Genomic DNA, 25,631 nt, shown 5'->3' on the forward strand with positions numbered 1-25,631 from the left:
GACGTGTTGGACTTTTTGCAGGGTTTTTTGCGTGATTGCAGACAGTGTCTTTTCTTTCCTGTCCTGTCTAGTCAGTGTGGGCCCCATCATTTGCTCAGTCTATTTTCCTACCTGTTTTTGTGTTTTCATCTTGTCTCACCGACAATATATGTTTGGGGCTATCTATTCCTTTGGGGTCTGCTCTGGGGCAGTTTAGATTTCCCCTTTCTTGCTTTAGGCTTAGTTAGCTCTCCGGCTGTGCCGAGGTGTCTAGAATCATTGTAGGTACGCTCCACGGCTACTGCTAGTTGTGTGGATAGGATCAGGGGTCTGCAATCCACTTAGTTACCAACCTCTCTGGTTTTCTGTGGCTTAGCCTGGGCCTGCTCTCCTCCTCGGTGACCCATTCATAACAGACCCCGCTCCATATGTTACAGCTTGTGTCAGTTTTTCAGTCCCATGCTATATTAGTCTCTTTTGCTTTGCTGCCAGTTCACACAAGAATGCTGATATAGTGGGGGAGATGTCGTGAGACCTCAGAGTTTTTTGTACATCAGATGTGTTGGATTTTTTAGGGCTTTTGTGTGATTGCAGTCAATGTCTTTCCTTTCCTATCCTATCTAGACAGTTTGGGCCCCATCATTTGCTCAGTCTATTTTCTGCCTGTGTTTGTGCCTCATCTTGTCTCACCGATAATATGTTTGGGGGCTATTTCTTTGGGGTTCTACTCCGGGGCAGTTGAGATTTCACCTTTCTTGCTTTACGCTTAGTTAGTTCTCCGGCTGTGCTGAGGCGTCTAGGGCATCATAGGTATGCCCCACGGCTACTGCTACTTGTGTTGCTAGGATTAGGGGTCTGCAATCTGCTTAGTTACCAACCTTTCTGGTTTCCAGGTGGCCTAGCCTATTCCTGCTATCCTCCTCAATGACCTATTCATAACAGGAGACCCTATCAGTCTTCAAATTTAAAATAATTAGGGGCAGACACCAGCAAAGTAGCATTATTTCAACAGATTTTGCAAGTTTTCCCCCCTACAAAGAATGAAGAGGTCTGTAATTTTTATTGTAGGTATACTTCAACTGTGAGACAGAATCTAAAAAAAAAAAATTAAATTGCATTTTATTGCATGAAATAAGTATTTGATCACCTAGCAAACAGCAAAATTTCTGACATGTTAGCTTTCCTTTAAGAAGCCCTCCTACTCTGCACTCATTACCTGTATTAATAGCACTTGTTTGAAAACATTACCTATATAAAAGACATAATTAATCACACTCCAACCTCTCCAACCTGGCCAAGACTAAAGAGCTGTTTAAGGATACCAGCTACAAAATTGTAGACCTGCACAAGGCTGGGATGGGCTAGCAACTTGGTGCTAAGGCAATAACTGTTGGCATAATTATTAGAAAATGGAAGAAACAAAAGATGACTGTCCATCTTCCTCTTTCTTGGGCTCTATGCAAGATCTTGCCTCGTGGGGTAAGGATTTTTCTGAGAAAGGTCAGAAATCAGCCCAGAACTACATGGGAGGACCTGGTCAATGACCTGAATAAAGCTGGGACCACAGTCTCAAACATTATCGTTAGTAACACACTACACCATCATAGATTAAAATTCTGCGGGACACGTAAAGTCCCCTGCTCATGCCAGCACAAGTCCAGGCCCATTGGAAACTTGCTATTGACCATCTGGATGATCCAGAGGAGGCTTAGGAGAAGGTCATGTGGTCAGATGAGACCAAAATAGAACTTTTTAAATCAACTACATTCACCCGTGTTTGCAGGAAGAAGAAGTATGAGTACAACCCCAAGGACTCCGTCACAACCATGATAGAGAAAACATCATACTTTTCTTTTATGCAAAGAGGGCAAGATGACTGCACCGTATCGAAGGGAGGATGATGAGGTCATGTATCGTGAGATTTTGGCCAACAACCTCCTTCCCTCAGTAAGACAATGACCTGAAACACTGAGCCAGGGCAACTAAGGAGTGGGTCTGTAAGAAGCATTTCAAGGTCCTGGAGTGGCCTAGCCAGTCTCCAGACCTGAATCCAGCAGAAAATCTTCAGAGGGAGCTGAAACTGCAGCATCCAACCCGCAGCGTCCAGATTTCAAGAAATCCCATGCCAACTATACGTGCAGAGGCGCCAAGGGCTCACCCGTGGAGACAGACATGCAGAGCATCTTTCCAGACCATGACATGTCAATTTATCTTATGGATACGTGAGTCTCCACAAGAGAAATTTCACACATACAATGCATTAGACACGGTAAATCGGCATGATTAAGTGAACACATGTAGATTCACCTGTGTTCAATAGTCTGCAGGGCTTTGGATGCAGCGAACATATGGTGCCTCCAAAGCGCTGCCAGTATAGCTCATGGGCACATACCCTTAGGGTAAGTGTACACCATGTTTGGCGATAACATTGCCCTTGGTGCCCCTGAGGGTCCGGTCGCCATAGAGGTACTGCACCTCATCCAGAGGTGTGGTATCCCACCCGCAGGTAAGGAGGGATCATCACCCAGGACTCCTAACACTCACACCCAACACACAATAGTTAGTCAGGGCATCTGGGTGTACCCTTCTGGAGGATGGCCTCCTCCCAGACTGGCTAGGAAAGGGTGTTGGGGAGTTAGTGTGGAAGGTAAGTAGAGTGGGAAGAGCTTAGGTAGTGGAGTGATTGTGGGCATCCAATCAGATAGAGAAAGGTTACAGTTGGTGGGAGGAGTGTTATGAATGAGTCACCGTAGGAGGCAAAAACAGAAATGCTTGCTAAGTCCAGAAAACCAGAGAAGTTGGCAGCTATTGGATTGCAGACCCCTGAACCTATCAACAACAACTAGCAGTAGCCGTGGGGGGTTCCTACGATGCCCTAGACCTCTCGATCACAGCTGGAGAACTGCCTAGCCTAAAGACAGAAAGGGAAATCCAAACTGCCCCAGAGCAGACCTCAAAGAAATAGGCAGCCCCCAACATATCATGACGGTGAAGCAAGAAGAAAAAACACTAACACAGATAGAAAGATAGACTGAGCAAATGATGGGGCCCAAGCTAACTAGATAGGACAGGATAGGAAAGCTGCTGTCTGCAATCCGCGAAAAACCCTATCAAAATAAGAGCCAACAGACTGACAGGGAAAAAGGCCCTGAAGACGCTAGGCTTCAAAAAGACTATGTCAGTACTCAGGTATTTTCTGAAGACAGAGCAAACCGACAAAAAAGGAATTCAGCTCACCCCAGCAGGGAATGGCAGAATCCAGAAAAGCAAGGCAAACTAAAACCAAAACACAAATGCAAAAAGGCAAAGCAGAAAACTTAGCTTTTGAGGAGCAGGAATCAGACTGGTCTCCTAGAATTCCACAGAGAAATCACCAGCGAGGCAGAAGGGCGTCGGCTGCCTTATATCCAGTCAGAGATCCCCGTCGCCCAGTCATCCTCTCCCAGCTCAGGTGCTTGGTAATCAGCCTCACTACCTTCTTTCACCAGAAGAGGGAGTTCATCAGACCTCAATGGTGAAGGGGAAAATGAACTCATAACAGTACCTCCCCCTTGAGGAGGGGTCACCGAACCCTCATCCACGCCACCAGGGCGATCAGGGTGAGCCCGATGAAAGGCACGCACCAATCTTTTGGCATGAATATCAGAGGCAGAGACCCAGGAATTATCCTCCTGACCATAACCCTTCCACTTAACCAAATACTGGAGTCTCCGTCTAGCCAGACGGGAATCCAGTATCTTCTCAACCTCATATTCCATGTTACCTTCAACCAATACAGGGTCCGGAGGTGCCACCCCAGGAACTACTGGTTCAACAAACCTCTTCAACAAGGACTTATGAAACACATTATGGATTTTAAATGTGACAGAAAGAGCCAACAGAAAAGAGACCAGATTAATGATCTCCAAAATCTTGTAAGGCCCAATAAATCTAGGCTTAAACTTAGGAGAAGCTACCTTCATAGCGATATTTTTTGATGATAACCAAACCATATCACCCACCTTAAACTGGAGACCAACGGTCCTATGTCGGTTGGAAAACCGCTGGGCCTTTTCCTGGGAGAGAGGTAACTTATCCACCACTTGGTCCCAGATCTGGTGCATTCTCTCCACCACAGTGTCAACACCTGGGCAGGCAGAAAGCTCCACCTGCCCTGAAGAAAATCAAGGATGAAACCCAAAGTTACAAAAAAAAGGTGACATCAAAGTGGCAGAACTAGCTCTATTATTTAAAGCAAATTCGGCCAAGGGCAAAAATGAAACCCAATCATCCTGATCAGCAGAAATAAAACATCTCAAATACGACTCCAAGGTCTGGTTTGTTCTCTCCGTCTGCCCATTGGTCTGAGGGTGAAACGCAGAGGAGAAGGACAACTGAATTCCCAGCTTGGAACAGAACGTCCTCCAAAATCTAGACACAAACTGAACTCCTCTGTCAGATACAATGTTCTCAGGAATCCCGTGCAAGCGAACCACCTGTTGCAAAAACAGGGGCACCAACTCAGAAGAAGATGGCAACTTAGGGAGTGGTACAAGATGAACCATCTTAGAGAACCAATCACAAATCACACAAATAACAGTCATTCTCTGAGAGACAGGCATATGAGAGATGAAATCCATTGAAATATGGGTACATGGCCTCCTGGGGACCGGCAAAGGCATCAACAACCCACTAGAGCGAGAACAAGGTTTAAACCGGGAGCAAGTCCCACAGGACTGCACAAAATTCCTGACATCACGAGACAAGGCGGGCCACCAAAAAGACCGACTCACCAGATCTCTAGTACCAAAACTACCTGGATGACCAGCCAATGCAGAGCAATGAACTTCAGACATCACTCTCTTCTTCCACTGGTCAGGAACATACAACTTTCCACTGGGACAATGCTCAGGTTTGTCCTCCTGGAACTCTTCCAGAGCACGTCTCAAATCGAGCGAGATGGCAGAAAGAACAACCCCTTCGCCTAAGATGGTAGCAGGCTTGGTCACCACAGGAGAATCAGCAAAGAAGCTCCTAGAAAGAGTGTCAGCCTTGACATTCTTAGTGCCAGGAAGAAAAGAGACCACAAAATCAAAACGTGTAAAAAACAAGGCCCATCTAGCCTGTCTAGGGTTCAAGCGTTTGGCCGACTCCAGGTAAATCAAATTCTTGTGGTCAGTGAGGACCACGACTTGATGTTTAGCTCCCTCCAACCAATGTCTCCACTCCTCAAATGCCCATTTCATGGCCAACAGTTCCCGATTCCCCACATCATAGTTATGTTCAGATGGGGAGAACTTTCGGGAAAAGAAAGCACAGGGATTCATTTTAGATGTTACAGGATCCTTTTGGGACAAGACAGCTCCAGCACCAATCTCAGAAGCGTCCACCTCTACCTGGAACGGGAGTGAGACATCAGGTTGCCGCAAAACCGGGGCAGAAGTGAATCTTCACTTCAGCTCCTGAAAGGAAGAAACAGCCTCCGGAGACCAATTCAACACATCAGCACCCTTCTTAGTCAGATCAGTCAATGGCTTGGCAATACTAGAAAATTTTGCTATAAATTTCCGATAAAAATTAGCAAAACCCAAAAACTTCTGGAGGGCCTTCAAAGAAGTGGGCTGAACCCAATCATAAGTGGCCTGTACCTTGGCCGGATCCATTTCAATAGTTGACGGAGACCAAATAAATCCCAAAAATTAAATCCTCTGTACCCCAAAAAGGCATTTCGATCCTTTGACATACAGGGAATTCTCCCTCAAGATCCGGAACACCGTCCGAACATGTTGCACATGAGAATCCCAATCCTTGGAGAAGATCAAAATATCATCCAGATAGATAATCAAAAATGTATCCACAAAGTCTCGGAAAATGTCGTTCATGAAGCACTGGAAGACAGAAGGGGCATTAGTGAGCCCAAAAGGCATCACCAGGTACTCAAAATGTCCCTCTGGAGTATTAAACGCTGTCTTCCATTCATCCCCATGCTTAATGCGGATAAGATTATACGCCCCCCTGAGGTCAAGCTTGGTAAACCAGCAAGCACCTTTAACTCTAGAGAATAGATCCGAAATCAGGGGTAACAGATACTGATATTTAATAGTAATTTTGTTGAGGGCACGATAATCAATACAAGGCCTTAATGAACCATCCTTTTTGGCCACGAAAAAAAACCCAGCACCTAATGGTGAAGAGGATGGTCTAATATGACCCTTCTCCAATGCCTCCTTAATATAGGATCGCATAGCCTCGTGCTCGGGTACAGATAAGTTGAAGAGCCGACCCTTGGGAAATTTACACGCCGGGCTCAGTTCAATTGCACAGTCATAACTCCTATGAGGAGGCAAAGACGCAGACTCATTCTCACTAAATACATCATAAAAGTCCGCCAAATAGTCAGGAACATCATGCGACTGAGGAGAGGTGGAAAAAAACGGAGCCTCACTAAGGGCACACCGACAACCCCAACTCACCACAGACACAGATTTCCAGTCCAAAACTGGATTATGAATTTGCAACCAGGGAAACCCCAGAACAATGGTATCATGCAAATTATGCAACACCAAAAATCTGCAATTTTCTTGATGGTTTGGGGCGACCCGCATTACCACCTGGGTCCAAAACTGAGGTTTATTTTTCGCCAAAGGAGTAGCATCAATCCCCCTCAAAAGGGATAGGCGTTCGCAGAGGTGTCATAGGAAATCCACAACGTTGAGCAAAATCCAAGTCCATTAGGTTCAGGGCTGCTCCCAAATCCACAAAAGCCTTGGCGGAAAATGTGGACAGGGAGCAGATCAGAGTAATTGCCAGAAGAAACTTAGGTTGAACACCACCCACAGAAAACGTGTGTGCAAAACGTTTCTCTCGTTTAGGACAGACAGAAATAATATGCGAGGCATCTCCACAAAAAAACACAGCTTATTACGCTTTCTGAACTCCTGACGTTGCTCCCTGGACAAAACTCTATCACATTGCATAGGTTCAGACACTTGTTCAACAGGTGGCAACACCTCTCGTGCAGTCCTGCGTTCACGTAAACGCCGATCAACCTGAATGGCTAATGACATAGAATCGTCCAGACCAGAGGGAACAGGAAATCCCACCATAGTATCTTTTACGGCTTCTGATAAACCCTTCCGAAAGAGAGCTACCAAGGCATTATCATTCCAGACAGTAAGGACCGCCCACTTTTGGAATTTTTGACAGTACAATTCTGCAGAATCTCGACCCTGGCTCAATGCCAACAGGGTCTTTTCAGCCTGATCAATAGCATTAGGTTCGTCATACAACAACCCCAAGGCTTGAAAAAATGCGTTCACATTAGTCAGACTAGGATCATCAGGTCTCAAAGAAAACGCCCAATCCTGGGGATCGCCACGCAGCAAAGAGATGACAATTTTAACCTGCTGTGCGGAGCTCCCTGACGAGTTAGGCTTCAAGGCAAAAAATAATTTACAATTATTTTTGAAATTCAAAAATTTAGACCGATCCCCAAAAAACACATCAGGAGTAGGGATCTTTGGTTCAGCAGCATGTGAATGAGCAAGGTAGGCGGAAATTCCCCGCACTTCCGCAGCGAGCTGCTCCACACGATCAGACAATTGCTTTATCTCCATTGAGAGAAAAAAAAATTCCCTCTACGGCCTCAGAGATATAGAGGAAAAAATATACACACTTTTTTTTTTAATTCTTTCCTGCTATTGAGTACCGTAGGATCTGTGGTATGGCTGGTGATTCTGTTATGAATGAGTCACCGTAGGAGGCAAAAGCAGAAATGCTAGCTAAGTCCAGAAAACCAGAGAAGTTGGCAGCTATTGGATTGCAGACCCCTGAACCTATCAACAACTAGCAGTAGCCGTAGGGGGTTCCTACGATGCCCTAGACCCCTCGATCACAGCCGGAGAACTGCCTAGCCTAAAGACAGAAAGAGAAATCTAAACTGCCCCAGAGCAGACCTCAAAGCAATAGGCAGCCCCCAACATATAATGACAGTGAAGCAAGAAGAAAAAACACTAACACAGATAGAAAGATAGACTGAGCAAATGATGGGGCCCAAGCTAACTAGATAGGACAGGATAGGAAAGCTGCTGTCTGCAATCCGCGAAAAACCCTATCAAAATAAGAGCCAACAGACTGACAGGGAAAAAGGCCCTGAAGACGCTAGGCTTCAAAAAGACTATGTCAGTACTCAGGTATTTTCTGAAGACAGAGCAAACCGACAAAAAAGGAATTCAGCTCACCCCAGCAGGGAATGGCAGAATTGAGAAAAGCAAGGCTAACTAAAACCAAAACACAAATTCAAAAAGGCAAAGCAGAAAACTTAGCTTTTGAGGAGCAGGAATCAGACTGGTCTCCTAGAATTCCACAGAGAAATCACCAGCGAGGCAGAAGGGCGTCGGCTGCCTTATATCCAGTCAGAGATCCCCGTCGCCCAGTCATCCTCTCCCAGCTCAGGTGCTTGGTAATCAGCCTCACTACCTTCCTTCACCAGAAGAGGGAGTTCATCAGACCTCAATGGTGAAGGGGAAAATGAACTCATAACAGAGGAGCTAGTTCTGAGGTAAAGAGATCCTTCCAGAAACTAGTCAGTCGGTGACAGGACAGTGTAAGAGCAGGATTGCCGTGAGAGGACTGAGGGTCAGAGAAGAGAGAAACATCTTGACCAAACTCCTAATAGAAGGAAGGGGTCCTAGGGGCACGGGTAGTGCGACTGGCCACCTGTGGGGCCCGCATCCTAGAAAGGAAGGACCAGGCCGCAGTAAGGGAACCAACCCCTGAGTCTAGTGGAGAATACCAAACAAGGCTCAACTAGTAAGTTGGAGGCTGTAGTGACTGTAGTGTGACAGCCAAATTCACTAGCAATCCTCCAGAAGGCAGCCGTTGAGATAAAGGACCCCGGGGCCTGACCCACGTCGCTCGGCAAGGTCCGAGGCTGCTGGATGAGGGACACTGCTGGGGAGGGCGTAAAGCGAGAGAGAGACGGCCAAGAAAGAGGAATATAAAGAGGAGTCCTGAAACGGTGTTCCTGATCTACCTGGGAGTTGGCTGGACCCCTCACCTGGAGGACACGGTACCAAGTGGGCACCTGTGCACATAAGATAACAGTAAGTAAAAACTCTGAAACTGCACCCATCTGTGTCCTTCGTGTTATTAACATCTCACCTGCTTTACATCGCATTTCACCATCACCGTCACTGGCTCAACTGCCCTGGGACACAGCTCTACCTGTGGAGAGCTTTACCATCTCCGCTGCCCTAACACCGTCTCAGAGGATCTGCAGTGCAGCGTCGGCTGCCTTAGCCGAATACTACAGGTGGCGTCATGATTCCCCTTTTCCCCTACAACTATCCTATCATCTTCCCCTTCATCTGAACTTTCACTTTCTTTATTTGACACCCAGGGCCACAGACCGAGTCACCATCACCACCGTGACGCACTTCCCCCTTAAAAGAGCCTGAAAGGCCTGGTTCCGAGTCCCCCCCGGCCCTGCGGGGCATTCCATATGCAAGTTATACCTACTTAAAAAAGGGGTTACAGCTGGTGTATTGGAAATCATAGTGGAATACGTATTATAATACAGCTACTGACCATACATAAAATGTAGTAATGAAGGACATTCCTCGTTATGAGAGCATATGGACACAATGGCGTGTGTCGTGCGCCACAGATATGGCGGAATTTAGCCTTTAAGATATATTATTTGCAGTAAAAGTAATGTACAGTGATAAAACACTATTAAGAGCCACACTGTTGAAAGTCTCTAGTAAAGACAAACACACTAGAAAGACTTGTGTAGCATTAGGCAGTAGGAAATGTTAATCTATAGAACACAATTAATAATCTCTATGATCACTTTCTTATTATGTGTAGTATTAAAACAGCAACAAAGAAAGGCTGGAGTAAGAGCGACATTTTGATTTGAGTTGTTGGCCATCAATCATACTCTGCTTGGCAGGGACTGGATGACTATAAGCCTGCACAAGCTAAAAGGGGCAGGAAAACTAGGGAAGGCTGCATTCTTCCTATTTAAAGCTGCAACACTTCAAAAAAGGTCTTGTTTGCAGACTTTTGTCTTGAAGCTCACAGGGAAGAAACCTATCCTGGTAGCTTAATGGTACTAAGACGATCCTAACAAAAAGCAGAGCCACATGTCTATGAAGCAGACATTATGAATTTATTACAGAGAAGGAATTTGATCACTTTTATACTTGTAATAGGGCACTTTCTAGCTGTTCAAGCTCAATATGAAGAGAGTGGTAAGTGAAACTGCTTAGGCTGCTAAGGCTTTCTGTGATCTTTGATTTTCCAAGCAATGAGACGACTTTCTGCAGCCTGTGGTTTGGTGCTTTCTTTAACAATAGCTATAAGTATTGGTGTACACTGTCTATGCTTTTGTGAGTTTCACACTTCTTTGAAGCTGTTGGCTGGCCCTTACCATGTAGATAAGTATTTATCACCGATCAGATATCATTGGCACAGAACTGTCTCCGACAGCGTTTTTCACTGTTACCTGGCAGAGGGCTGATGAAACTGATGGCTAAGGATGTTCAAGGCAGAGTTACTTGCTGAATTTTCTCTCTAGTCTTCCATCTAGCTAGGGTGGAGTCCTTGCCACCTTGCCATGTCTTCAGGCTTTTTCTTTGTTGAGAAATAATTCTTTTGCTCACTTTTCCTATGCTGATATACTCTACAGTGATCTTTTGTCTCATATCAAGAACATTATATTATTTGTCCTATTATTTTGCAATGTGAATCTTATGCTCTCTTTTCCTTCACTTCATTTTATTTTTTAGCTTCTACTTGTCATCTGCTGGTTTAATTCTTTGTTGTGTTTATTTATGTTCTTTTGCTCAACTTTTAAGGCAAAGTGACCCAGAAGTTTGACTGTTCCCAGAAGTCTAGTTCTCCCTTAATTTTAGATTGCTTTCCTTTGGGACTTAACATAACGAAGACGTTTTTAGGGCAGTCCACACGTAGCCATGATGTTTAGACAATGCCCTTATCACATTCTGTTTCACAGATGTGCAGAACCAAACTTGTATGATTTGCAGCTGGGTTGGGAGTAAGAACGTGTCCAGAAGACTTGCCTATATACACATCGCACACACAACATGCCCACAGACACTGTCACACACGCGTTTGTTGCAATAGAACTGAAAACAACTACAAAGTTTACTTGGAATTAAATGTAGCATAAATACAAATAGTAGATGTGGAGTATAGTGACGTGACATCAGCTTTCAGAATTTCCTGTGTAAAAATGAGTGCATGAAATGTTTTTTTCCTAGCTTTTATTCGTCATTTAATTAGGTGATCCATCAGGGGCTAGACTGGAAAATCTCTTGAGCAGCTTTCCCATGTACATTCATGCCTACAACAAAAATGCCATATGGGGGATGTGCTGTGTAGTGTTACACCTCCCTAGGTAGCCCAGCACTGTAATGACTAGAACAGTTGGCTGGACAGTTACGTCATGGGTCATTAATCTCACATTGGACTGTGTCATTAATTGCTTATTAACTCTTGGTAAGACCTACAGTAAAGACACAGACGTGTGTAGAGTTGGAGAAAATAGCATATCAACATTAAGCACATACTTGAATGAACGACTTACAATGTTAAGCTGATCCATTGTAGCAAAGGCTTTAATGATTAACAATATTAGTATTGCAGCTTGTTGATATTTGTTACTGCAACCCATTATATCTACAATAATTTTCCTTTACATTATTTTAATATATAAAAGTATCTATTGTTCATATAATGTTAAACCTCTGATGGGATAAAATATAATTTAATATATGTCTTGTTGGTTAGGATTTCTAAAGTACTCAGTTTTCAATATGAAGGTACCTAATGTGCAAGGACAAACTTAACAATAACTAGTCCTGGATGGACACAGTGAGACTATGCAGAGATCAATCTATGAACGGGCAATGCCATTTACATACAGGAGGGGGCATCCAGTGTGGGGAATCACAAATTATAGAAGGAAGGGTTTGTTAAACAGATAATAGCACCTATAATCCCCGGAATGGTAGGACAAAATTGTAGGACAAAATTGTCTTGTTGTGAATCCAAGACAGTAGGGGGCCTCATTTTTTGCAACAAACATAAAAGTAGTCTACATTTAGCTAAAAATGTTGCTAAGATGCCACTGATTGGTAACATGAATGGACTGCCGTGGTCCATTGAGTATGTGCGCCATGCTGTTTATAGCCTGACATCAGTGCTCTTAAGAGTCATGGCAAGGCGAAAGAATCTAAAGGAGTGAATTACTTTGTTGAGCAGCTGCAATTCCTTTGTCTAAGAACTCTAAACCTAGACCCCACGGATCTCAACTTCCGAAATGTCTTGCCTCAAGAGTTTTTACATTGTTGTTAGATTATATGTTTTAAATGGGAAAATCTCCCAATATATGCATCAAAAACTAAGATATTACATTTGCAACTGTAAACTATACAGTCATACATCATCCATAAGCCTCTGTTTGATTTAAAAAAAAAAATGTAAATCAAAAACTTTATTTGGCAAGGTTCAACCATAGAGGAAATTGCAACTCCTATTAGACATTAATCTAAACGAGACCTAGGCATCCTTCAGCTCCAATTTCTCAACTAGCCTTCTATCATGTCACCTTAAACCCCCTTCTTTGGATCTTTTTAGAATGCAATCCCTTAATTTTGGATAACTTCCTTTGGATCCCCCAAACTCGAAGATGACACATTACTACCCCCATTATCATCCATTCACTTAGATTGTGGGACATAGTAAAGTATTCTACAAGATTTATCTCCCCATCCGGCCTTTGGGCTCCTTTATTGATAATTTGTATTTCCCCTGTGATATGATAATTTGTTCAATGTTTCAAGCATGGTTCTCATAGGTGTAAGTAAAGTTCCTAACTTTCCGTATACGGAGAATATCAAACCGTTCCCAGTATTGCAGTAACATTATGCCCTTTCCAAGAGTTTCTGGTATCTTCAGGTAAAATGCTTTATTTCATTCTTGATTTCTTTGACCTCTAAACTCTTTACTTTTATATCATTCAAACATGGATGTAAATTCTCACCTCTCTCCCCTGGTCTGATCTCTTTGCTATATTCAATTTAAGTCACACCCCTCTCCCATACACCTCACTTACATTTCCAAATAAGAATCAGATTTAGAATTCACTCTAAATGAAGGTCAATAGTTCCAGATCTGCACCTTCACCACAAGAGGCTTTCTAAATACTTTAATAATTGAAACCTATTTCAAGGTCTTAACTAGGTGGCAAATTACATCAGCTTGAATTGCACATGCAGTCCCTGGGTATCCCCCAAATTGCTTTATGGGATGCCTTACTGTACTGTAGGTGATATGCTCCAAATTGGAAGGTCTTGGAAGGTCAAAAGATTATGAATTAAAACCCATTCATAGATCTACTCTATAACCAGATATACTATTAAACAAAAATCCTTAAAAGGCCTTCCTCAAAAAACAAACTGCAGGTGCGCCTAAGATTTCTCAAAATCTGCTATGTTTTTTCGGCAGTTAAGCAGACAATTAGTCATTGCCCAAGATTGGAAGAGCAATTTTATCCATTTGCAGAGGTCAATAGACATCTCTCTTGGTTTATGATAAATGGCATACTTCCATGCATTCTTGTAAACTGCCAGGATAAATTTCAGCATATAAGGCCTTGTTTGATCTAATACAATATATGCAATTGTCTGCTTAAGTTACGCATCATCAGGGTCGGCTCCAGGTTTAATGTGGGCCCCGCGCTAATGAGTCTCAGTGGGCCACTTTAACACATACTACGATTCATGATGCACAGATAAGAAATCTAGGTATAGAACAATGTCAAAGATTTCACTTACTTCTTACATTACATGAGTGATATCTATTGTAAATTCTACAATAGCTCAGAAACCAGAAAGTATAGACCTCCATACAGTATTATGGGCACCATATAGCATTCCATACAGAATAATGCAACCCATATATTGCTCCATACAGTATTATGGGCACCAGATAGTGCTCCATACAGTATAATGTGCCCCATGTAGTGATGGGCGAGCAGCATCGCTGTTCGAGTGATCTCCGAGTATTTTGGCGTGCTCAGAGATTTCGTTTTCGTCATCTCAGCTGCATGATTTGTGACTTGTAGACAGGCTGAATACACGTGGGAATTCCCTAACTTACAGTCATTCCACACATGTATTCAAGCTGTCTAGCAGTCGCAAATCATGCAGCTGAGGCGATGAAAACTAAATCTCCGAGCACGACAAAATACTCGGAGACCACCCGAGCATGCTCGGGGAGACCCAAGCAACGAGTTTACTCACTCATCACTAGCCCCATGTAAAGCTCCATACAGCGGAATAAGCCATATATTGCTCCATACAGTATAATGAGCCCCATATACTGCTCCATACAGTATTATGTGCACCATATAGTTCTCCATAAAGAATAATGAGCCCTGTATAATGCTCCATACAGTATAATGAGTCCCATATATTTCTCCATACAGAATAATGAGCCCCATATGTTGCTCCATACAGTATTCTGAGCATCACATAGTGCTCCATACAGAATAATGAGCCCCGTATATTGCTCCATACTGAATGGACCCTATATAATGCTCCATACAGTATAATGATTGCGTGACGGGCAAACCACAGTTTGAAATAACTGGCCTGTAGGTAACTATTTTTTTCAGCAAACTGGTGTCAATAACTTCATTAAGACACTGCAACAAAATTTAAATGGAGGAGTGAAATGGCACAATTTTGAGCTCACTGATATGTGATCCATGTGACAGACAAACCCCAGTTTAAAATAGCTGTTTTTTTAGCGCTGTAATATGGAAAGGATCTGGCTGTATTCTGCAGTGCCAACAAGCAAATGGAGCAGAAAAACGGTGTTCTGTGGACTGCTTAAAGCAATTAATCAGGATTAAGATCCAAAAAAAATTATTCCTGGTCATTGATGCCTGGGTCTATGTCTAGAAATATCTGTAATAGGCAGCAGCAGCAGACAGAACTGGAATGGACCCTCTTGCTATATGCACTGAGATCTGCTATATACACTGCCTGCCTGCCTAGAACTGAGATCTATGCAGCTTTATTAGTCATCAGAAGGACTGTTAGGTGAGCTGGATACGTGTGTTATATATGGTATACCCACCTCAAGTATGCAGCAAACAAATCTCTCCCTAGCTCAGCAGCAACTCTCCCTACACTACACTGCCTGATTCCAGAGCAGACTGTGATGAGCATGGCGGTGCCAGGTCTGATATAGACCTGATGACGCTGTGTGGTCAGCCAATCTCTGTAATGCCACAACCAACATGGCTGCGGCATTACATTGTGTGGAAGACGATCCCTGCATGTTCATTGGCTCTCTAAAGAGTGCCAAACATGCAGGGCAGGGACCCGAGCTCCTGCCCAGCAACTCCGTAAATACTTGGCGAGCTCCGAGCATCTCGATCAGTGAGATGCTTGGGCGAGCACCGAGTAGTGGTGAGCATACGTGCTCATCACTAATTAAATATGCTGCTTCTCATGGAGATTCATAAAGGTGGTATTTGAGGTGGTATTTATACATCTTGGACATTTTTTTGATATGTTGAGAATTTCTCATGGAGATTGTTGTAACATGCAATGCTGGCCAGAGGTTACAAACATTACATTCAACCAATAAAAAAGCTGGCTTCCTTTCTGATGACATAATAGGCTTATGAATGTGTTAGCAACAAAGATGGATTAGAGTTCTCTTAGAAAACGCATGACTTTGGAATGTGTGACTATTGGCCCTTATCACAATTCAATAACCCAATCCCATTTTAAACCCCTTATCAAATAATTAAAAAACACACCATACTGCGTGATGTTGTGTTTATTCAATAAACAACAATTAAAACAATAGCAAATAATCAGCAAAAAGGGGAGGGAAATTGAAGATTCAACACCATTTCCATGAGCTGCAACAACAACTACTACATATCACCCCCAGCCACAACGCACCATCTTGGGGTCACCCAGCTACATGTTGCCGATACCAAGTTGTCCTGATGAGACCTAACCCAGTAAGAATTCCAATTTTGTAAGAACCTTGCAAACATATAGGTATTCATCCATCCCTGCACTGGACTCCTCCCGTCCTTCAGTGCAACCAACCACCTTCAAAACCCCCTCATTTTATGCCACAGTGAGAAAGTATGGCCCCTTATGCATGCAAGTCCCGCCACCCCAACACCGCCTTTTGCACTCCGTTCATCAACCAAAAGGGCCCACTTATCAATACCAACTGTACCGCCATCTGACCTAAGGATTTCCCAATGCCACATTACTATCCCGCAGTTCCTCGCAATGAATTGAAGCACCTCCCTATTAACATTACTAGGGGCCTTGTTAGTTCTCTCTACTGATCTGGCATGTTTCCAAGCCAGGCATGCAACAATATGCCATCAGACAAACCCGGGTAAGATGACAAAAGCCTGAAGTAGTCATATTTAATGTCCCAAATCAATTCATGTGATGCCCTGGTGCTCAAATCATTGCCACCCACATGTAGCACCCAGGGGTGGATTAAGGGTAGCCAGGGCCCGGGGCAGTTCAGACTCTGTGGGCCCCCCTCGTCACGTGACGGGGGTCACGAATCGTAGAGCCACACTCTACATAGAGAATAATGGGGCCTCCAGCACCGACCTCCACCCGCAGAGCCGCACTCCACATAGAGAATAATGGGGCCTCCAGCACCGACCTCCACCCGCAGAGCCGCACTCCACATAGAGAATAATGGAGCCTCCAGCACCGACCTCCACCCGCAGAGCCGCACTCCACATAGAGGATAATGGAGCCTCCGGCACCGACCTCCACCCGCAGAGCCACACTCCACATAGAGAATAATGGAGCCTCCAGCACCGACCTCCACCCGCAGAGCCGCACTCCACATAGAGAATAATGGGGCCTCCAGCACCGACCTCCACCCGCAGAGCCGCACTACACATAGAGAATAATGGGGCCTCCAGCACCTACCTCCACCCGCAGAGCCGCACTCCACATAGAGAATAATGGGCCTCCAGCACCTACCTCCACCCGCAGAGCCCCACTCCACATAGAGAATAATGGAGCCTCCAGCACCGACCTCCACCCGCAGAGCCACAATCCACATAGAGAATAATGGAGCCTCCAGCACCGACCTCCACCCGCAGAGCCGCACTCCACATAGAGAATAATGGAGCCTCCAGCACCTACCTCCACCCGCAGAGCCACACTCTACATAGAGAATAATGGGGCCTCCAGCACCTACCTCCACCCGCAGAGCCGCACTCCACATAGAGAATAATGGGGCCTCCAGCACCTACCTCCACCCGCAGAGCCGCACTCCACATAGAGAATAATGGGGCCTCCAGCACCGACCTCCACCCGCAGAGCCGCACTCCACATAGAGAATAATGGGGCCTCCAGCACCTACCTCCACCCGCAGAGCCCCACTCCACATAGAGAATAATGGAGCCTCCAGCACCGACCTCCACCCGCAGAGCCGCACTCCACATAGAGAATAATGGGGCCTCCAGCACCGACCTCCACCCGCAGAGCCACACTCCACTTAGAGAATAATGGGGAATCTCCCGCACCGACCTCCACCCGCAGAGCCGCACTCCTCATACATGGCTGCTCTCAGTGCTCTGTGCTGTGCGCACAGGACCTGTGATGAGGTCACAGGAGGGGAGGAGACAGGGGTCACATGATCGGGGGCCCTGACACCTTACCTCCTGTGACCTCATCACAAGCCTTTGCACGCTACCAGCAGCATCAGCGTTCACGCTACTTGTAGATGCTGCTGGTAGCAGAGCACATAATACCGCCCCCACGGTCACTCACTTTTAGGTGGGGAGAAGATGGAGTGCCATTGCAGCAGCCAGCAGGAATGTGGTGGGGGCCCCCTTAGAAGCTCTTGTGGTGGGGGCCCCGGGGCTGAAGCCCCGCCTGCCCTGCCTATAATCTGGCCCTGCGCGGTGGCGGATTATAATGGGGCAATTTACTGGCCTGGGCTGTGGGCCCCTTAACCCCACTGGGCCCGGGGCAACTGCCCAAATTGACCTCATTATAATCCGCCACTGGTAGCACCAAAACATCCAGGTGCCTATCCAAAGTTATGTGGAAATGGAATTCCAGCATTACCATGTTCCATTGCAAACCTCTGATTCCAATCCACCGCACCAATGCCACTTCCTTTGATAGGCCCAATTGGCGGCACTCTGGTCTTGTGTCCACCTGAATAGAACTCCAATAGACATAGGACTGGCCTAAAACCCATATTAAAATGGGGTTCCTGTAAACAAGAAAAAAAAGGGGGGATGCAGAAAGCCTCCAGTCACGATAAGGTATAGAAAAAACCCTTTCACGCAACTAATGTAGGACTTAAATCTAGTTGATTCCCAGAAACCAATCTTTTTTACCACTTGAACACCCAATTCCCAGTGGGCCGCCTCTGTGGTTGCCTCAATTAAGAATGAGTGCGAGCCAAAGTCCGAACTATTTAAACCACACGTATTCAAACCACGCCTTAAAATGGCAATGAAATAAATTGACAATCTAGATCCATCCTGATGTATCAAAAAGGAGCCCCTTGCAGAACCTCTCAATTCCATGACCCTGGTGAAAAGCCCTGCATAGGGAAGGACAGGAGGACTATTCATTCCCCTCTACCACTAAAGACAGATGGGATACACAAACAAGAGGAACACTTAGCTTGAGTAGACTCAGAGAGAAACACAGACGTCCTCCAAACACGAAGGAGGAAGATAGCCAACTGCTATAGCTCCAAGACTCAACAGGGAAATGGAAATGGAAATATCACCCGCAACTTCCAGTAGCAAGCTGGGAGTAATAAACACCCGGTTCCAGGTCTGCCCATTAGAATAGAAGGAAGGTTGCCACTGGGTCCTAGAGACAGAAGGACCAGGAATAAGTCTGCAAAGCTAACTGCTGAGACCTTCTGCAGTCAGATGCAATGTGAAGGTCTGTAGCCTCCGACACACCTGTGACACAAAGAAACTTATTTCATAGGGCAATCAAACAAACCATTCACAACCCATAACTCCACCAAACAACCCCTGCCAGCTACATTGGTCTTAGAACACCTCAAATAGAAGAGCACCACCTCATCTGAACATGACACACCCTGTAATGACTAACCCCTGTGGCAATTGACATTCTTATTCACCAACTCACTCACCCAAAATGCACCAAAGAATGCCAGCACGACAGCCACCCTGAACAACCAGCATTCATACTCTGACTTACAAATCTCCTCAAGATATTGCAATAGCTGACCCAGGATTCTAAACGACACCAGTCACCACCAATCCCTCGCAGCATAATTTTTCCAAAATGCTTTCATTGCCTGGCGAACTAAAAAATCTCTCCAACCCAATAATTTAAAGAAAAAGTCCAAGCCCTCTAACCTACCAGACATGACAGAATGACAAACCTTCCTGGAATGCAATCCCAATCATATACAGCAACAGATACAGACGATCAGTGTCCATTACCTATTCCCCCACTAAATCTACCAACTTCTGCCATAGACACCTTGCTGAGACATAATTTTGCCAAGTGCCTGGAGTAACCAAACTCTTCACCAGACTCAATGCTGTGCTGAAACTAGGTCCCCGCATCCGGCGCCAGCTCCAAAAACAGATGCCACTCAAAGCAAGATAAAGCAACAGCTATAGAATTCTGAACACCTGGCACATGAGCAGCGCGGAACAATACATTCAAATCTAGACACCTGAGCATTAGATTACGCAGAAGGGATAAAACGAGTAGAGTCATCTGATCACAAAAGAAACGCACTTTTTTGTTTCTCAGTTCCATTCCCCAAACATGCAAAGCCACTGCAATCAGAAGGATCTCTTGTAAAGCCATATTCCTAACCAAGACTGCTGCTTTCCATGCTTCAGACCATTCCCCTATGCACCATTTATCATTGAAATAACTCCAAAACCTCAAGAACCAGACACATCAGTGAATAGCACCAAATCCACATTGGACACTTCCCGATCCAACCAAACCGATTTTCCATTATAGGAATGTACAGTAGAAAATCTGCTCACACGGCTAAATCCTCCTGTTCTCAGCATTTAGCTTCACAAAATGCAACGTGTGCCAAACACCCTTCATAGCCTGTGACAAAACTCCATGGGTAGTATTGTGCAAGCAAAATTTAGTTCACCTAAAATAGATTGCAATTATTACAGGTGTAATTTTTTGGCCTGCAAGGACTCCTGTACGCAAACCTTCAAATCCAGCAATTTATCAGCTGGAAACTGGCATTCCACCTGAGTAGAATCCAACACAATGTCCAAAAACTTTAATACAGTTGAAGGCCCCTCTATCTTGTTGGGGGACAGGGGAATGTCAAAACAGGAAGCTACCTGCTGAACCATTCACAGGAGCACCAAATAAACTTAGGATTCAGCTGGCCCAATACAAAAAAAATTGTCCAGATAGTGTGAGACTGAACCCAATCTGTATTTCTCCTTCACTACCCAATCAATGTAACAACTAAACTTTTCAAAGTATGCACTCGAGATTGAACATTCCATCGGCAAATAGCAATCCACGTAGTACTTACCATCCCAATAACAGACCAAAACTCTCTTGGTGAACAAGGAGTAAATGAAAAGTGGACTCAATGTCAGTTTTAGTCATAACAGCCCACGTTCCCAACCTGCGTAACCGTTCAACAGCCTTATTAAAGGAAACATAGGAAACTGAAACTAATTCAGGATCAATACTGTTGTTAAATGAACTGCTGTGTGGATATGACAAGTACAGTATTAACCTGAACTTGTTATGCTCCTTTTTGGGCACAACTAATGGGGAGAAAGGCAAGTAAGGCTAAGGAGGTCTAAGAACAGACCGCCATGAGACCAAGAATAACCTCCTTATCTAACCTGTACTGGTCACGTAAATACGACCCGAGCGCAAATTGTAAGGCCGCATAACACAAGGTTCAATGGACGATGGGATCTTTAAACCAAAACTAAAGCCATCAATTAACCACGCCACTGCCTCCCTATCCAGATACCTGTTTAGAAATGGCAGATCTAATCTATTTTCACTGGCATCATCCCTTTAGGATGAAGATTTGCCTGACTTTCCTTTTCTCTTTTTGAGGCATTTAGAGTGACTGTGGGATCATCCACAATTGGAGTACTCAAGCTTGTTCTTACAGGATGAGCCAAAAAGACATTTCTACTCATTCAATTTCCAACATAAGCCCTTTCGGAGAACTGCTGAGGATGCTGTCGCATTGGCCACGCTGCCTGCACTCCCAGGAAAGGACTACGAGGATGACCTATACGCTGCCATGCAGTGCATCCACAAAATAATATCTTTATGATCTCATTGTAAACCCAGACGGATCGCTTTTCTTTCCCTAAATTGCTTGTCATAGCAAAGCCAGGCTGTCCCACCATAAATGCGGTTAGCTTCACCAATCGAGTCTAAATAGCAAAACAAGACTGAGCAATTTTCAAGGGACTTCTCAACAATTACGCTAGCTATGTGTTAAAAGCCTATAACAAATTATGGAAAGTATTAGGAATAAGGTGTTAACGCCTACGTTGTCCTTCCTCCTTCTTGCTCTCATCAGGTTTTACCCTATCTAAATTAAACTTTTCAAGTGGCAATAGAGAAAAAAATTCCACATAGTCATCTTTCCATATTTTTTCCCTGACTTCTTGCTTTAAATGAGCACCCAGAGGGCGATCAAAGCACACATAGATTTCACCTTCAGCCCTGTCGTCCAAACGTATCGCATCTACCGCAGCACCTGATGCTGACAGCGCCTTAACTGATCTGCTAACTGCATCGCTGTACCTGATGAAGCCAGCACAATAATTGATCTACTAACTACACTCGGAGGTCCTGCAACCCATGCAGGATCTGCTCCACTAACTGCGACCTGATGATCCTCATCAGTGGCTAACCCGGTTCTCACGCACTACTCTTCCAAACCTCACTAGATTCCACTCCCGGAGCAAGCAAACCCCCAGCCATACTAAAAAATTTCGACACCAAGTCAGCAGTTCTCATGCAATCACCAAACACCAGACTAGCATTCGCCATACTCCTACTCACATCCCTGTCATTCAAAACCACATCTGACATATTCACTTGAGGTGCATGCAAACCACATGACTCACCAAGCTGTAAGGGAATAACTGCTGCGTGTCCTCCGCCACAATCACCATCACTTGCTTCGCTGCCAGACAAGATCTTGCCATCTTCTTCAGATCTCTTCAGAGTCAGGCTCACGGATATCACCCAGTAAACTTGGTGTATTCAACCTGCCATTAGACCTGGACCTCCTGTCAGAAACATGGCGCTGTCTGGGAGGAGGAAAGACTTTAGCTGTATGCCTGCAGCCAGCATCCCTGGCAGAGATCTGCCCTCTCCTGTTCCTGCCGCACTGATTCCCAGCTCTGGTAGCTTCCGACACATCCTTTCTCATGGCCCCTGGCACCTTCCTTCTGGTTCTGTGAGGCCATGTTACTGATGACTGGAGAGACTGCATCTCCCCACTGCAAACCACCGCTGACTTTATATTTATTTTAACAGATGTTTTGGGGTCATGATTTTGAAACATTTACTGATATACAAGTATTGTCTTCTCCTGCACTTGTTAGTATATTTCTTCACAGATTGTATAGTGCTCTTGATCTCAAAAAGCTACTTGCTAGTTATGGAAGTACTCAAATTTTCCTAAATTTCATACCCAATTTTATTCCTGTATTACACTATATATTCAATTTCAGACTTTTATGACACTGAGAAACCTTTCCTGATGAACATCTTTTTGCTCAGAATGGCCAATCACATGGAAATTGTGTACAGTGATTCTAGAATATCATTAATCAGCCATGACTAGTTGTTTGAACTCTCTGCTTGAACTCTCTCTGTTTCCTGTTGGATAAGACAGATGTTTTATACATTTGTTTTCTAAGAGTCATTTTGGATATTGACAACACCGAGTCTTCTAGAATAATGAAGATTAATGCAAGAAAAAGCAAATGATTCCTAACGATAACTTTTCATCTACTTTAGAGGTGATCAAATCGATCTGCAGAGAATTGAATTTGAGTTCAATTTCATGACATTTACAATTCGATTTTCATAGATCAGACAAAAAAAGAAATCATTGCCCAGCACTATTTCAGACACTGATGAATAGTCACAAAGTGGGCTAATGATCACCGATGCTGCTAGGTGGACTTGCCCATATTCCCCTATAGCGATTACATCACATGGTCTAAGATGAGGACTAGCCAAGCAGCACCATTTTATGCTTTTAGAACATAGGGATAGTTGTTAGCGCACAAAGCAGGGTGGTCAACTAGATTTTGCATTTTTTCTGGACAGCTTCTCAAAAAATCATAGAGAGCCAACTTTTTACGGACACATTTGATTACCATAGTAAATCGTTAAGATTTTAAGTGGCACATGTCTACAGACCATACATTTCATTTGAAGACATGAATTACATTCACTGTGAACTGTAAAATGGTATAAATACAGTCACAAAAATCTGTTCAAGTCTCTTTAACTTAAAAAAAAATTACACACAAATCAAATTTTTTGTACGGATAGGTGAAAAAAGTATCTTACGTTTACGGAGTGCCCAGGAATTTTGCACGGTTGGCAACCCTGGTGCAAAAGTCATTCTACATAAGGACAAAAAAAGGCACGACTATTGACGAAAATGTAGTCGCATCAATAGGGAGATAGATTGATATGACAGGGAGCAGGAGTACATGTGTAACTGATTAATGTATTTCGATGACTCATTTCTTCCCTTTCTCTCTCTCTTTCTGAGTTTATCCCTTGCTCCTGTATCTCTCTCGCTCTTCCCTTAAGGTCATATAAATAATAAAACATATTGAATACAGTATTTGGAGACACAAAAATGCTTTAAACACTGTTTCAAGGCAATTGGACTACTTGATATTATTCTCCACAAATAAATTTGCTGTAAGTCGAATTTTGGGAAAAATGTGCCTTACCTGGCAAATTCGTAAAGTAATAATTTTTATGCTGATTCTTCTACACTAACAGCAGCTTGGCTGAATATGATCCAACAGTTCTCCAGTTATTACTATTAACTGCATCACACCTTGCCTGCCCTTATACCTGTTAACAATTTACCTCCATAAATTCACAATACCAGTGACGTTAAGACAGGAAATTACTTGGCAACCAATGTCTTTGATGAACATCTGTTTGTCTGATGCTTCCCTTCAGCTTATTTCTGGCCACAGTGAAAAAGATGCAGCATGTAAATGCCAATCCTGGAATGTATTAGAAGCACTGAGCTAGACTCCATTAGTTGTGGTTCTACTCTTCTTAAATCAAAAACCTTCCCTCTCCATATGTCACTCATTAGTCATGTTCAACATGCATCTGATGTTAGAGATCAAATGGTAAATTGACTTTGATCTAGGTATCAAAGTTGGTTGCAATATGTACACAGAAGAGTGCCAACTTTAAAATATACTATTGGGTGTGTTGGCAGCAACTTATGACAGCGTTTAATGATGTATCTTGTAAATCATGATGTAAATTGCTTATAAATTAATGTCAGATCACAAGTAGAGAGTCCAGAAGATGACAGCTTAATGAGTAAAATGACTGGCGTGCCACCACTGCGGAGATGGAACACTTTTCCCAATCACTGTAGGGTAACATTTCCGATATGTTTAGTTGTAATGAAATGCCAACTGTGCATATGAAGCATTACTAACTCATCTGTATGTCTTCCTCATGATTGTGTCAATTGGATTAGTTAATGACGTTCTTAAAAGAGTACAGTGAAAGTGATACATAGCACTCCAGCTGGTAAGGTGGACATGTAGGATTCCACTGAGTAATACAATCAGTACAGAGACCCTCATACTCTGAGAACAATGCTTCTTTAATTTGGTCTGCATATGTAATGGTGATGGAAATAAGCTTGCTACGACGTTCCATACCGGCAGCGCCTGTGCATATCTTACTTCTTTTGCTTTCCACTAGTGCAATCCTTTTGTCTGATGCAGGTCTGGAAATACAGACCAGAACGTCACTGGTATTTCTTGGAGGAAAGCATTGCTCACACCTGCCTACATGGAGTGCCTCACATGAGCATATACATTGGACCAATGTTATTTTATTGGGCAGTGCAAAGCAGCATGATGTGAGTTGCTGCGCAAAACAGATCACACTTACCTTTTCAGGTACATGGGTACATGGAAATCATCAGACTGCACCCGGATGACATTCAAGTGCAGTCCGATTTCTGTGGACTCACACAACGGAGAAGATGTGTGCGCTAATCGGAAATAATCAGATTACACTAAACTGACATTCTGGTCAAATTCAGATCAGAGATTAATCAGATTGTCATTTCACGATCAATCAGAGTCTCTTGCATGAAAGAATTTAAGCTTGGGTCATCCCAGTCTTACTGATTGTCTTTAAGGAATACTCTTAACATGAATTGTGCCTATTAATGGGCCTTTGTTTGGTTTTATTTGAATTCCTGAGTCGTGCACTGACCTCACAAGCCTTATACTTTTCTTCAGGTCCATGCTGTGAATCTGCACTGTGCACAACCTTCTCCCCTATCATGCT

The 25,631-nt window shown here is 44.0% G+C and overlaps 1 protein-coding gene across 1 annotated transcript in view; it reads left to right on the top strand.

The window, feature by feature from the left end:
* Positions 1–9,988: 9,988 nt before the first annotated feature.
* COL5A2 (collagen type V alpha 2 chain) overlaps positions 9,989–25,631 on the top strand; it is a 281,575-nt gene continuing 265,932 nt past the window's right edge. Inside the window, exon 1 of the mRNA XM_073558191.1 lies at positions 9,989–10,214. Within this exon, the coding sequence (XP_073414292.1) occupies positions 10,127–10,214 (88 nt within the window). The 5' untranslated portion in view covers positions 9,989–10,126. The remainder of the gene's footprint in view (positions 10,215–25,631) is intronic.

This window comes from Dendrobates tinctorius, unplaced genomic scaffold (genome assembly GCF_039654945.1).
Source record: "Dendrobates tinctorius isolate UK_male_01 unplaced genomic scaffold, ASM3965494v1 ptg000254l, whole genome shotgun sequence".
Lineage (NCBI taxonomy): Eukaryota > Metazoa > Chordata > Amphibia > Anura > Dendrobatidae > Dendrobates > Dendrobates tinctorius.